The sequence below is a fragment of the Petromyzon marinus genome, chromosome 1 (genome assembly GCF_048934315.1).
Source record: "Petromyzon marinus isolate PM22_M1 ecotype Great Lakes invasive population chromosome 1, UKy_Petmar_22M1.pri1.0, whole genome shotgun sequence".
Lineage (NCBI taxonomy): Eukaryota > Metazoa > Chordata > Hyperoartia > Petromyzontiformes > Petromyzontidae > Petromyzon > Petromyzon marinus.
Window position 1 is genome coordinate 17,702,856 of NC_133667.1, and position 12,950 is coordinate 17,715,805.

General features: G+C 45.5%; 1 protein-coding gene across 1 annotated transcript; it reads left to right on the top strand.

Annotated features, from left to right (window-relative positions):
- The first annotated feature begins 1,054 nt into the window (after positions 1-1,054).
- On the top strand, positions 1,055-6,967 carry LOC116946682 (talin rod domain-containing protein 1). The gene is made up of 2 exons (XM_032961930.2): positions 1,055-2,522; positions 4,641-6,967. Exons 1-2 carry the CDS (start codon positions 2,217-2,219, stop codon positions 5,400-5,402), a joined length of 1,068 nt encoding a protein of 355 aa, XP_032817821.1. The 5' UTR covers positions 1,055-2,216; the 3' UTR covers positions 5,403-6,967.
- The last annotated feature ends 5,983 nt before the right edge of the window (positions 6,968-12,950 follow it).

Genomic DNA, 12,950 nt, shown 5'->3' on the forward strand with positions numbered 1-12,950 from the left:
CCCTCCCCTACCCTTTCATCATCCCTAAGTACCGTCTATCACTGTCACTCATTCTTAAATCCTTGTACGCCACCTGCCACCTACATCCATTCCATTCTGTCACCGTTTCGTACGCTATGTCAAGCACCTTGCATGAATGCGCTCTATAAATATAAATTAGATGAGATTTTGTAACTTGCCGTTCACGTGCTAGCCTCAGTATATATCTGTTTAATGTATTTGGCCAGGGAACCACATTTAGGTTTGAGAGTCCTTCAATGTTTAGTTGGTACAGTCGAAGACCTCAAAGCATTCATATAGTGGTGCATGGCGTAGTGTAGTATTGTGGTGTGATGCAGTGGTGTGGTGGGGTGCAGTTTTGTGTAGTTGAGGGTGTAGCTTAGTGGCCTGGTTTTGTTGTGCTGTAAAGTGTTCTGTTGTGAAGTTAAATGGTGGGATAGTGGAAAGCGGCGGTGTAGTGTTGTACTGCAATGGTGTACGTGGTATAATGTTTTCATGCGGTGGTGTGGTAAAGTGATTGGTCATCGTTATGTGAGAGTGGTGAGTGTTTCATCAGTTGGTCTGGTGAGTGTGAGGGAAATGATGAGGCTGGTGGCTGGTGTCAGTTGAGTGGTGGGTGATGTCTGCTGAATTTCAGGAGAGCATTGTGTCTGGTGAGTGTCAACAAGAGTCGTGAGTGGTGAGGTGCCAGTGTGTTTGGAGAGGGTAAGGTGGATGGCCGACAAGGAGTGGTATGGTGAGAGTGGTGAGGTTGCCTGGAGAGGGTCCGGTGAGTGTCTGGTGGGTTATTAGCAGTGGTGTCAGGTCAGCGGTGAGTATCAGGCGACAATGTGAGGTGTCTGGTGAGTGCTGAGAGTGCCCACCAGAGGTGGTGCTGAGTCAATGGTGGAGAAACCCGTAAGGGGAGAATATAATTGAAAGAAGGGGACTGAGTCTCCGAGGGAGATAAGATAACCCCGACTGTAGGACAGGCTGCCCTCTAGTAGACTATTATAGTCAAGGCTATATCTATACAGTATAACGGGTTTGGAAGACTATGTTAAAAATAAAAATACGTCAAAGATTATGCTTTGGGCAATGGCCCTTCTAAGTAGCATATAAATAGAGAGGCCAGAGAGATATCGTGGTGGAGTCAGAGACCGTACTTTTTTCATGTTAAGGTGGATGACACGAGGTTTGTAGTCAACTCAACCAATCTAGTTTTGTGCATGACATGCAAATGGCTGAGGCCTCCACTACATTGGGGAAACTGTTAAATGTCTTGCCCAACTGCTTCTGTCAGCTCGTCGTGCAAACGTGCTCAAACGGGTGGCTCGTCACTTCAAGTGGGCACCATAGCCTCACCGCAGTGATGATGAAAACATTAAAACGTCGGCTTTCGCAGCCAATATTTGGGTCCATATTTGTTTTTCGGTTAGGCCACGTAGATACTAGTTAGCCATGTGTATGTGTTAATAGTATCCTTGTAAACGTAACAATCTTGTTGGGTGGTGGAGGGCTAATTATGGCATGAAATTACCATGTGGGCGAACCCACATTTTGTGACTTTGTTGCCATCCACGCGTGGCTGGAGAATTCAGGCAGAGAGCAAAGAACACCACCTTGGTGAGTGAGAAATGTCTTGCTACTCCACTTAGACTGCTGAGCAAAGCTGTTACTTTAGTTCCAATCTCCGTCCACTGTCGGGGGCATTGAACAAAAGAAGCTTCCTCCCAGGAAGTCCAAGGGCTGAGCGCCCCACCCGGGGCTGCTTCCTGCCATTGAGACGTCCAGCACACGGTTTCGCCACACTGCCAGCAGCTGCAGTCATCTACAAAGGGACATCTCAGAGGCATGCGGGATACCAAATGCTTCCACGGGAATATTTTGTGTGAAGACAGCGTAGTGCAGTTGGTAGTGATAACATGATTGGGTACATTTTGGATGTATTTGTAGTGCAATTATAGGTACATTGGCAATGGCAGTGAAATGGAATCTTCAAAAATGAGCAGTGTCCAATTTACGCTGCTCACTTTGTACACTTAACTAAATGGGAATTTGATTATGTTTATCAACGAATAAAATAGACGCACCACATTTTGAGAACAACGATTTTTGCAACCACATCCATGTAACTATCGGATATCTTAAATCGATATATTATTAATGTATTATTCTCGTCTCTGATTTCAACATATCTTTACTATGACCACCAAATTGTTTGCACCCAGGGACTCATGGCAACTGGCAGCAGCAGCAGCGGCGCTGGCAGGAGCAGTCCAAGCCAGCTCCGCCGCCTGCTGCAGGTGAGCGAGGCGAGTGCCAAACGCATGCAGGCGGTGGCTGATCTTCTGCTGTTGGCCTCCGAGATCCGGCCCGTGCTGTCAGGCCCGGCCGAGGGCCCTGGTGCCGAGGCCGCCGAGCCGCACGCGGAGCAGCTCGCGTACGAACGCTGCAGGGAGTCCATCGCACTGTGCGCCAAGAACCTGGAGATCCTCATCTTCGATGTGCAGACGCATCTCTACATGGGTCGCTACGCCCAGGTACATTATGTTATTGGATTACCTTTAGTTCTAGTGGCAAATCAATTGTTCAGTTCTTTCATATTCAGCTGTATTTGTCAATAATAGATTTTGCACAATTTCGCAGTTTCAATTAGATTGTTGCAAGCGAGTAGAAATAAAGACAGTATCATAGTACAGTATCCACCAACCTGATCAGCTGATGTAGTTATTTGGATATTGAAGGTCAGAAACTACTGACCCCCATATTACTTTGAGTGTGTTGAGAGTTTTGATTTAAAGCTTTCGTGACTGCAGGGATTCATATTCTTGGTTATTTCGGTAAAGTCACGTAGAAGGGAAACAATAAAATAATAAAAATATAAAACAATTCAATTCTCACGACGTTTCGACTGAAACACAAGCAATCATCATTAGGTGTGAAAACCACAGCAATAAATTTAGAAAGAAGTGGAGGTTTTTTTATAGAAAAAACCGCCACTGCAGTCGAAACGTCGTGAGAATTGTATTGTTTTATTATTTTATTGTTTCCCTTCTACGTGACTTTACCGAAAGAACCAAGAATATGTGTTGAGAGTGCTTAAAACCCAGCCCAGTTGATGCATTAAGCATTTTTATTTAATGTACTTTTTAATTTTAAGTATCTCTTGTGCATAAGTTGAAATACTTTAACTTGATTAAACATATTGTACACGTAATATTGGTTGAATAATGTAAAATATAACAAAAATCAGTTTATGTACACATAGCATTCTTCAGATGCGCATTTAGATCATATATGAATTAAAATAATTATCATCACAAACGTGGCACACCTAGCATGCAGTTACTTGAAACTGAGCTTTGCCTGGCAAGTATAGTGCTTGTCTGCTGGCCTATGAGAGGCATGTCACTTCTTCATGGTGGAAATACAAGTTGTCAACGACACAGACATTCGATGCACACGTGTGCTCTTGGGAGCTGCATGTCCACAACTAATGTCAAACTGCACACTTACACAACTCGGCTAATTGATGAGTATAACGGTTAATTCATTTACAGAAATTCTGACACCTGCCGAGCATGTATTGTTTATTTTTTGTAGTATGTAGTTATGTCACATAATGCCTGCAGCCAGTGTGAATTCTCTCTGCTCATTGACAAAAAGAGAATCTATTTTTGAATTGAATCGCGACCTTAAATCGTGACAATTTGTCGAATCACAAGGCAAATTATTTCCACACAGTAAATGCTTTAAAGTGTAGCAATAAAATACACTGCAAGGCCTAACCCTATGTACCGACTTGGGCACTTTTTTTTATTTAAAACAATCTCAATTATTTGCTTTTGTTTCATCTAACAGTTATCACAATAATCAACACATTACGTTAAATTTTGATTTAAAGCTTTCGTGACTGCAGAGATTCATATTCTTGGTTCTTTCGGTAAAGTCACCACGTAGAAGGGAAACAATAAAATAATACACATATAAAACAATAAAATTCTCACGACGTTTCGACTGCAACACAAGCAATCATCATCAGGTGTGAAAACCACAGCAAGAAAATTTGAAAAACGTTAACATTACGTTAACATAAGTTAAATATTTGGCTAATAGGCCTTTCAGCAGGACATGATCGGAATCAAAATCGTTATTTATCCTGGAGGAACCCGATGAGCTATGAAGCTCTTTTTCACAGAATGTCCAGTATAATGTGACAGCATAGGATAGAGATTCATGGCTTTGAACCCGGTGATCTGAGTTGGATTCCACAGCGAACATCAATGGCGAGTGATACCTGAACTGCTTCTCATAATCGCCCTCCACTCCCCCTACACACCCTTCACCATCCTGAATGCATGGTGAGTATGGTTAAATTAACTCCCTTGGCCTCCAACCAGCTGCGGATTGACAGGAGGGCTGTTATCATAAAGGATTCACAAGAGCTCAATAACATGTCATCACCAATTAATTATTGTTACGGAATGCTTGCACTTTCATATTGGTGTTGCGAGCACAGTAAATTACTGCTAGGCATATATTTCGGGATGGCATTACACATTTGCCGTTTTTTTTCTTTTTCCCCTAAATAAGTATTGGTTCAGTACACGCTCATCAGTTAAGTGTCATGCCAGTTAACACGTGTCACATTGGCGCAGGTGTGTGACAGCTTAGCCAGCACGGCTGAGCTGGTGGTGGCCTTGACCGAGCGCGCTGCGCACGCCGGCTACCTGGCTGCCACGGGCACCGCTGGCTCTCAGCCAGCGGGGCCTGGTGCCCTTGACCGCTACGGCCTGTGCCGGGCCCACTTGGAGCTGGAGCGAAGCTGGACGAGGCTCCGAGACACCCCCGTATGCGAGCTCAACTCGCGCGAGCTCATGGACGTCTCCACCAGCATTTCCAGGAACCTCAGGATGCTCTCGGAGCCCTGCCTGGCTGCCAGCGAGCAAGTGGATGAGCCTTTTGTCAGAGAGCAGCTCCGACTGGGAATTAAGTGCGTGACGTCAAGCGCCACGGCCCTCATTGCCTGCATCAGGGCTTTCAAGGAGCAGCCGGGCGAGCTGAGCCACCGGCGCTGCGTGCTCTTCGGCGCCCCTCTCCTCGAGTCCGTGCAGGCGCTGCTGGGGCTCTGCGCCGAGCCAGTCCTGCAGGGCTCTGGGGCGGTGCTGAGTCCTCAGGGCCGTGCCATTCACACGTCGGTGCTGGCTGGGGCCATGAGCGTTGTGGCCGCCTGCGTGCTGCTGTGCCGAGGAGTGCGAGGAGTGGCCCAGCAGCCCGACGGCCGGCGGCTGCCAGAGCTGCGGCACAAGCTGCAAGGCGCGGCGTGCGCGGCTTCCCACGGCTGCACGCTGCTCTTGCACGCACTGCGAGATGCCTTGCAGCCCACAAGTATGGACGCAAATGGGATCAACCTTCTGTGAAGTCAGTGGCTGGAGTAGCTCCCAACGGAAACCAATGACGCTGCCTTTTTCGTCACGTTAAACTACAACGCAGGAATTTGCAGAGCCACATGGTATCATCGCCAATGCCTCTGTAGATTTCTCTGTTAAGTAAGCACTCTTACTCTTGTAGATTTTGGGACACCTCTCATAGAAAAGTATCAAAATGAAGAATAACAAATACTTAATGGGTGTAGGATGCATTCAGAGGATGATACACAGGAGGAGTAGAGATGCCACAGATTCATGTCCTAACATATGGTTTGAGCATTTTGTGGTAGTTGAACCCTACATTTATACATCAAATATACTAATGGCATAAATGTCACAGTGTAAAGGTTTTCACCAAACACAACCTCCTTGGATAGAGATTGTTTTTGGCACGGCCACTGGTAAGCCAGGAAACAGGCCGAGAGGATTTGGCCGAGACGATTTGTAGGATGCTGGAGCATGGGAAGAAGCCATGCACGCAGATGACATCACACAACTCAAATCACAGATACCCAAGCAGCAGTGACGACAAAACCAAAACACGACTCTACATGTCAGGTTACACGGGCACTTAGCTACGACCAACCACACATCAGCCCACACCTATTGTATGAGGTGGCCAGAATAGAGCAAGTGGATCTGTACGCTTGTCTGTATGAACGATGACTTTTCCCCTTGCATGTGGAGCGACGCAGATTGGAGACGGTGATACTGGGAGGCACTTCTTTATTAACCAAGCACCATCGGGATATATACACACTCTACGTGGGTGTACACTATTATAATTAAGACCGTCTCTCGTCGGCGGCACTACTTATTTAGAACAGTTGGTAGGCTAAATTTTGATTTAAAGCTTTCGTGACTGCAGGGATTCATATTCTTGGTTCTTTCGGTAAAGTCACGTAAAAGGGAAACAATAAAAGAACCAAGAATATATAGTTGGTAGGCTGTCTGACTAACAGCGCCCTGGGATGGTGAAGATGGTGACGACGACGAGATGGTGACGACGATGATCTTGAAAAGCACGACGGGGATTCCACTTCCAGCAACAGCCCCGAGCTCCGGCTCAGGGCCCCCTCTTATACTCCCAGCGTGGCCTCGCTCCGCCCCGGCCACACCCCCTTTCTGGAACCTCCTAGCCGGTCCCCGGGGCTTCCCGATGGGCCCCTTCTGTGACCTTTCCCCTAGATCAGGGGTGGGTACATTTTTTGACTCGCGGGCCACAATGGGTTCTAAAATTTGACAGAGGGGCCAGGCCAGGAACAGATGGATGGAGTGTTTGTGTGAACCAATATAAATGACATGTAAAAATCATTACATGAAAGGATTTGGCCCTTAACAGGTAGCAAAGCATTTATTTGCAAGGCAATTTAACAAATTGCACGAACATGAACAATACAAAAACATGTCGTAACGTGACTGATCAAACATCATGAAAACATCTGAGGCCTGCGCCCAAACCAATGACCTCACTTGAACTTCTTTATTGTCTACATTAACAGGTTAGAGCAGCCACGCAGGCTGTGTGTCGGAGATTTGGCTCCAACCTCGCTGCAGCAACACATCACTTTCAGTTTCAGTGGGAACAGTGTTGTTGATCTCCCATTTTTGCCAGTACATCCAAGTCTGGAGTTATTTTGGTTGTGGCAATTCTCAGGATAGATCTGAGGTGCTGATCCGTTAACTTTGATCTGTGACGGCCCACAATGCATTGCGAGATCATGTGCCCTTTCGAGCCCTATACACCACACTCCCGGTCAAAGTGCGCCATCTAATGGGGAAATGGGGGCATTACAGGAGAAAGGTAAAATTTCATTTAATATTAATTATATTTGGACAAGTTCGGCGGGCCGGATTAAAAAGCCCAACGGGCCGTATACGGCCCGGGGGCCGTACTTTGCCCATGTCTGGCCTAGATGTCTCCCTCTTGTATATATCGTAGCCTGCTGACGCGAGTACTGCCGTACACCGCAGTTACCCTTTGCCGCCAGCAGCTGGCGCTATACCCCTACACATGCATGGGTATTCTTTGGGTCCTCCAGTTTCCTCCGACATGCACAAACACTTTAAAAGGAACTTGCCACAAACAAGAACTATACACATTCGCACAACTACACAAGTATACAACTATACACACTCGCAAAACTACACAATTGTACACAAACACGTGTAAAGGCGTGCACAAATACATTATTGTGCTTACATGTCAAGATGTACGTGCTGGCTGTGTCGCAAAAGGTGCATTCGTGAATAAAGCGATCACGTAACATTAATATCCAAATAGGAATCCGGCAGTACTATATTGTGATACACGAATTGATATGCCAGATATTGTATTTTTATATTAATATATTGTAGGTGTAATTGCGTGATATTAACAATATTAACAGTAATACGGTGGATTAACTACCTAATGCATTTCTTTAAAGTTAACATTGACATCAAGTTTATATTATGAACACTGACAACAATGTGTATTGTAAATTAAATATTCCAAGACAATAAAATATAATTGTGTAAATCTATAACCTTCAGAGTCAAATTATATGTGATGAAAACGTTGTCTGCTCCATTAATAGCCAAGGTTGATTGAGCTCAACATTTTTTAAAAAGATAAAATAGAATTTGCTTGAGTTTTAACCTTTGAGTGTTTTCTCAGTGTAAATTGGCATCCCCGAGTTAAAGTTAAGTCGGGCCATTTTGAAGGTCACATGAAGGTCATACGACAGTGGAGAGCCAATCACAGTTCAGCATTTCTGAAAAAACCCTTTACCCCCCCCTCCCCATGTAAATACCTCAAAAGCAGGTGGGTTATTTAAATTCTACAATTTGACAATAGTAATTCACCATTTCCTTTCCTCTTAACTAAAGCTTGTTTGTTATATTAAGACAACAGATTGCACATTAAAATGGCTCGTGAATATTAGCTATGTAAAGTGCGTAAGTGTCATCGTATGAACATAAACACTACCATAAGTTAGCTTCTGTGTTTGTTGGAACAGTTTAAAAGAAACTAAAAATGTTGTGGTAAAGCCAGCCCCACTCACAATGCCTCCACTAGAATTTAAGTGCAGTTCCTTCTGCTTCAAGTTTCAAATGCAAAACGTGGATGCATGTGCACAGGAGACACAAGTCTGTCTACGCATACTGCATTCTTAAGCTATGACTAAATAATATTGCTAATATATTTTCTCAACTGATGGTATAAATGGGATGTGCCAGTAAATGTGATGCCTCACTGAATGGTGGTGAGGTAACTCGAGAATCAGTTTGCACAGGGTTACTAATGCTATGACGACGAGCCAGAGTTTCTAAATCCTGAGTTAAGTGACTTTGATCCATCCGTACTTGTGACAGCTTGACCTTCATTTATTTTTATCTTGTTAGGTAACCTACGATTGATGTTATCATTACAATTTCAAGGCACAAATGTGTGTTTGAAACTTGAGGCTTTAAGACTTACGTTAAGCCTGGTTTTCACTGGTGGCCACCACCAAGGATCTACTATTATGAACATTCCATCTTCGGCCAGCGCCAGAAATCTATAATGAAGAAACTATAGGCAGAAGCCCCACCCCTCGAGGGAGGGGTGGGGCTTTTATCGCGTGATCCTGGAATATTCATTCGTGGACTTTAGAGCAAAACAGGAAAACTGGGGAAAATAACCCACTGCATTGACTACAACAAATATTCAACCAGAGCTAATTTGCCCAAATGTGTGTTTTTCTCAAACGACAGACAGATAAAACCCAAACGTTTTGGAGGGAAAGGAATCATAGGTGGTAGCCACTGGTGAGGATGACCAGAGTTTGCGTGATGGTTTATGGTCCTCGATAAGATCCACACGGTATTGTGGTTCATTTGTTGCAAAGCACTTTGTATAGAATGTATTCGTTCAACAACCGGAAGCCAATGCAGCTCGGCGAGCACCAAACGGACATGGTCATAACTTTGTAGTGCCCATTACGACACGTTCCAAAGACTTGTATACACACTGCAGCTTGATAATGTTTTTGTCAGACATCCCGTAGGGTAGCGAGTTGCAATTATCGAGACTTATCAATACTTTGCTGTCCGCCACTGTGTTGGCTCTGACGACTTAATAGTGGCTGAATATGTCGTAGAGCCCTGATATAAAAATTGCAAGACCTGACTATATTGTGCACGTGGTGATCGAACAACATACAGTATTTTGGTCGTGGCTCTTTAGATATAAATAGAAAACTCAACCCTGCAGTGTACGACCACCACACGTGATCCTCCCACAAATGTTTTCACCTGAGCCCTAGTGCCAACCAACAGAACCTCTGATTTTCCTGGATTAAGCAGCATTTCGTTTTGTGCAAACCACACAAACGTGCGATGTTCGAGTTTACTGAGGCTATCCATATCTAACTTTGACTTCATTGCGGTGTACAATTGTGTATCAAAAGCATATCGATGGAACTCGATGTCATGCGATGAGATGATATCGGCAATCGGAGAGATATATGTTAACGGACCCTTGTGGTATGCCAACAGGGCACGACATAGGCGATGACTGTTCGTCACCCAGCTTGAAGAACTGCGATCGACCATGTAGGCATTTCTCAATCCACCCCAGTTCCATAGCCGATACACTGAACCTTGACTTTAGCCGCCCGATGAGTATCTCATGGTCGATGGTGTTGAAGGCGGCTATGAGATCGAGGCCAACCAACGCTGCAGAGCGACGGTCATCCATGATCTTGTAGAGGTCATCAATGATCTTTAGTAGAGCCATTTCAGTGGTGTGGAACTTCCATTATACCGACTGCAATGCATTGAACCTGCCCGTCGCAGCAACGTGGGGAAGAAATCGCTTCAGACAAATGTTCTCTATGACCTTTGAAATCGTATTTTTAGATCGGGTGATAGTTTGCGGGGTCACTTTGGCTCAAGACAACTTTCGTCAGAAGGGGTATTACCTGCGCTATTTTGAACCAGTCTGGGAAACAGCCCTCGCTGAACAAAATATTTTCCAGGTGAACAATCAGTAGTGCAAGCACGCCCAAGCATGATTTGAGAATCTACGTGTGGATGGAGTCAAGCGGTGATGTCTTATTTGGCAGCTGTGCGATGACTATCGACACCTCTGCCACCCAAGTTGGTGCCAGGGTCTCGAGTTTTGCATTGGTTCCAGGTTGATTAACCTCAGATGACAGGCTGGAAACATGCGTTACCTTCAAGTTAAAAACTGCGTCTTGACCATATGATTTTTTTTTTTATCGGCGAAGAATTTGATGGGTGATGGAGTGCAGCAGACCCTTCACGATGCGCTACGGAGCATGGGGGTCGCGAGCAGAGAATAAAAAAAATCTGCGAGACTCAATAATGAGTCGGTTGGCATGGAGCCCGCTTATGGAGCATGCGTTGACCAATGCAACGTTACTCATTGGTTTTTTCGGTAAAGTCACGTATGTAGAAATACCATAAAATTATATTAAAATAAATCAATCACGTTTCGACCGTAACACAAGCGATCTTCATCAGGTGTAAAAAACAAATAGCGAGGGAGCATATAGGGCGACACCAACGCAACACATAGAGAGCGCCAAACTGCACGGAGGTAAATACAACAAGAAGATGAGAGACGAGAATTCAACAAACCTAAGAAAAAATTACGTGATGCACAACCAGTCAGGCCAACAACACAGTTAGACACTTGCCTGGCGGACCACGAATTTCAGAAGAGTGCTAAATTTCGTGTTCATCCTCTGGATTGAACATACCAGCATAGACAGAGTGAACAAATATGAGGTACAAGTCAGCAGAAATACATATACAGAGACACCAAGAGGCAAGGAGAGGAAAGACGGACAGAGAAGCAAGGAAAAAGAAAAAGAGCCGGAGGGATAAACAGACAGAGGCCTTAAATAAGAAGTAGAGGTGGGGGGGCCGAAGAGAGCAAGGGGGCACGGCAGCATAGGTGGGGGAGGGGTAGGAGAAGCAAGGGGTGCAATACGTTTAGGACAGGACAGAGGCCTTAAATAAAATTATTTATCAATGCAACGTTGAGGAAGCCCTGGTCCAGACTTTGGCTCGGCGCTCTTCCGCGATCGCGTGTGTGCAGGGCGGAGGAAGAGCTGACCAGATCTGCAACACAACCATGTGCAGGGCATTGCAACAAGGAACACGGTCGGGTAAGGTTGTCAGCATTTCCTCAGCAGATCGTCGTACAGTGGGTGCGAAACTCGAGCAGTTTTATGCGAGGCCGAGTCTACTGGTGAATCCCACAACAGTATCGGCGATGTTTGGGTGAGTATGGTCCGCCCATTCTCCAGGGAAGAGGGGAGACATTGCTTGCCCAAACTTCTCAGTCGGAGTATTGTGGCCATTGCTTTCACACACAAAAAAAATGCATAGGGGTCGTCCATAAATGACGTCACGCACCGGGGGGGGGGGGGTCACACATATGTGACGATGTGTGACAAGGGGGGGGGGGTTGAGAAATGTGACGTCACATAAAAATGCGCAACTTTAAATAAATATAGACAACACGTTCTGCTTAATTAGACTTTTTAATAAGTGTTTTCTCCTACAACATCAGAGTGCAGCGCCACATTAAATACACACTACTATGACAATAGTTTAAAGCGATTTGAAGCATGTTTTATTTGGGGGGGGGGGCAGAGCTTTGTGACGTCATATTCGAGGGGGGGAGGGGTCTGACTTTTTGTGACGCCGTGTGACGAGGGGGGGGGGGTCAAAAATCGTCCAAAATCGCGTGACGTCATTTATGGACGGCCCCTTACCGGCCGCAAGCAGTCGGGCAGCAGCAGAAGTCGCAGCGTCCCCATCGCAAGGTGGTGTTGCAGTTGTTGTTGTAGTTGTTGCTGCTTTTGCAGCTGTTGTTGCTGATGCTGTTGCTATTGTTGCTGCTGCTGTTGTTGATGTTGTTGCCATTGTTTCAGCTGTTGTTGCTGATGCTGTTGCTATTGTTGCTGCTGCTCTTGTTGATGTTGTTGCCATTGTTTCAGCTGTTGTTGCTGATGCTGTTGCTATTGTTGCTGCTGTTGTTGTTGATGTTGTTGCTATTTTTTCAGCTGTTGTTGCTGCTGTTGTTGTAGTTGTTGCTGCTTTTGCAGCTGTTGTTGCTGATGCTGTTGCTATTGTTGCTGCTGTTGTTGTTGATGTTGTTGCTATTTTTTCAGCTGTTGTTGTTGCTGCTGTTGCCGCTGTTGTTGTAGTTGTTGCTGCTTTTGCAGCTGTTGTTGCTGATGCTGTTGCTATTGTTGCTGCTGTTGTTGATGTTGTTGTTATTGTTTCAGCTGTTGATGCTGTTGCTATTGTCGCTGCTGCTGATGTTGTTGCTGCTGCCGTTGCTGCTGTGCCCCAAGGCAAGTTGCGTGTTGCAGAAACACGGTCAGCTCAGTGCCATGGCATCCGTGGCAACAAGCGCTGAGCTGACAGTAGCGTAACGCGTAACGAGGCGGCTTTGCATCGTCCATGCGAACCAGTCAGTGTCAGGCAGGCGAAAGCACTGCACAAGCTAACCAGTAACCACCGGATGTAGAGACC

What these genes read in the sequence shown, in the direction of transcription:
- LOC116946682 (XM_032961930.2), top strand. Translation starts at nt 2,217, where the DNA reads ATGGCAACTGGCAGCAGCAGCAGCGGCGCTGGCAGGAGCAGTCCAAGC. An exon ending in ACATGGGTCGCTACGCCCAG is followed by an intron (nt 2,523 to 4,640) that starts GTACATTATGTT and finishes ACATTGGCGCAG; the next exon opens with GTGTGTGACAGCTTAGCCAG.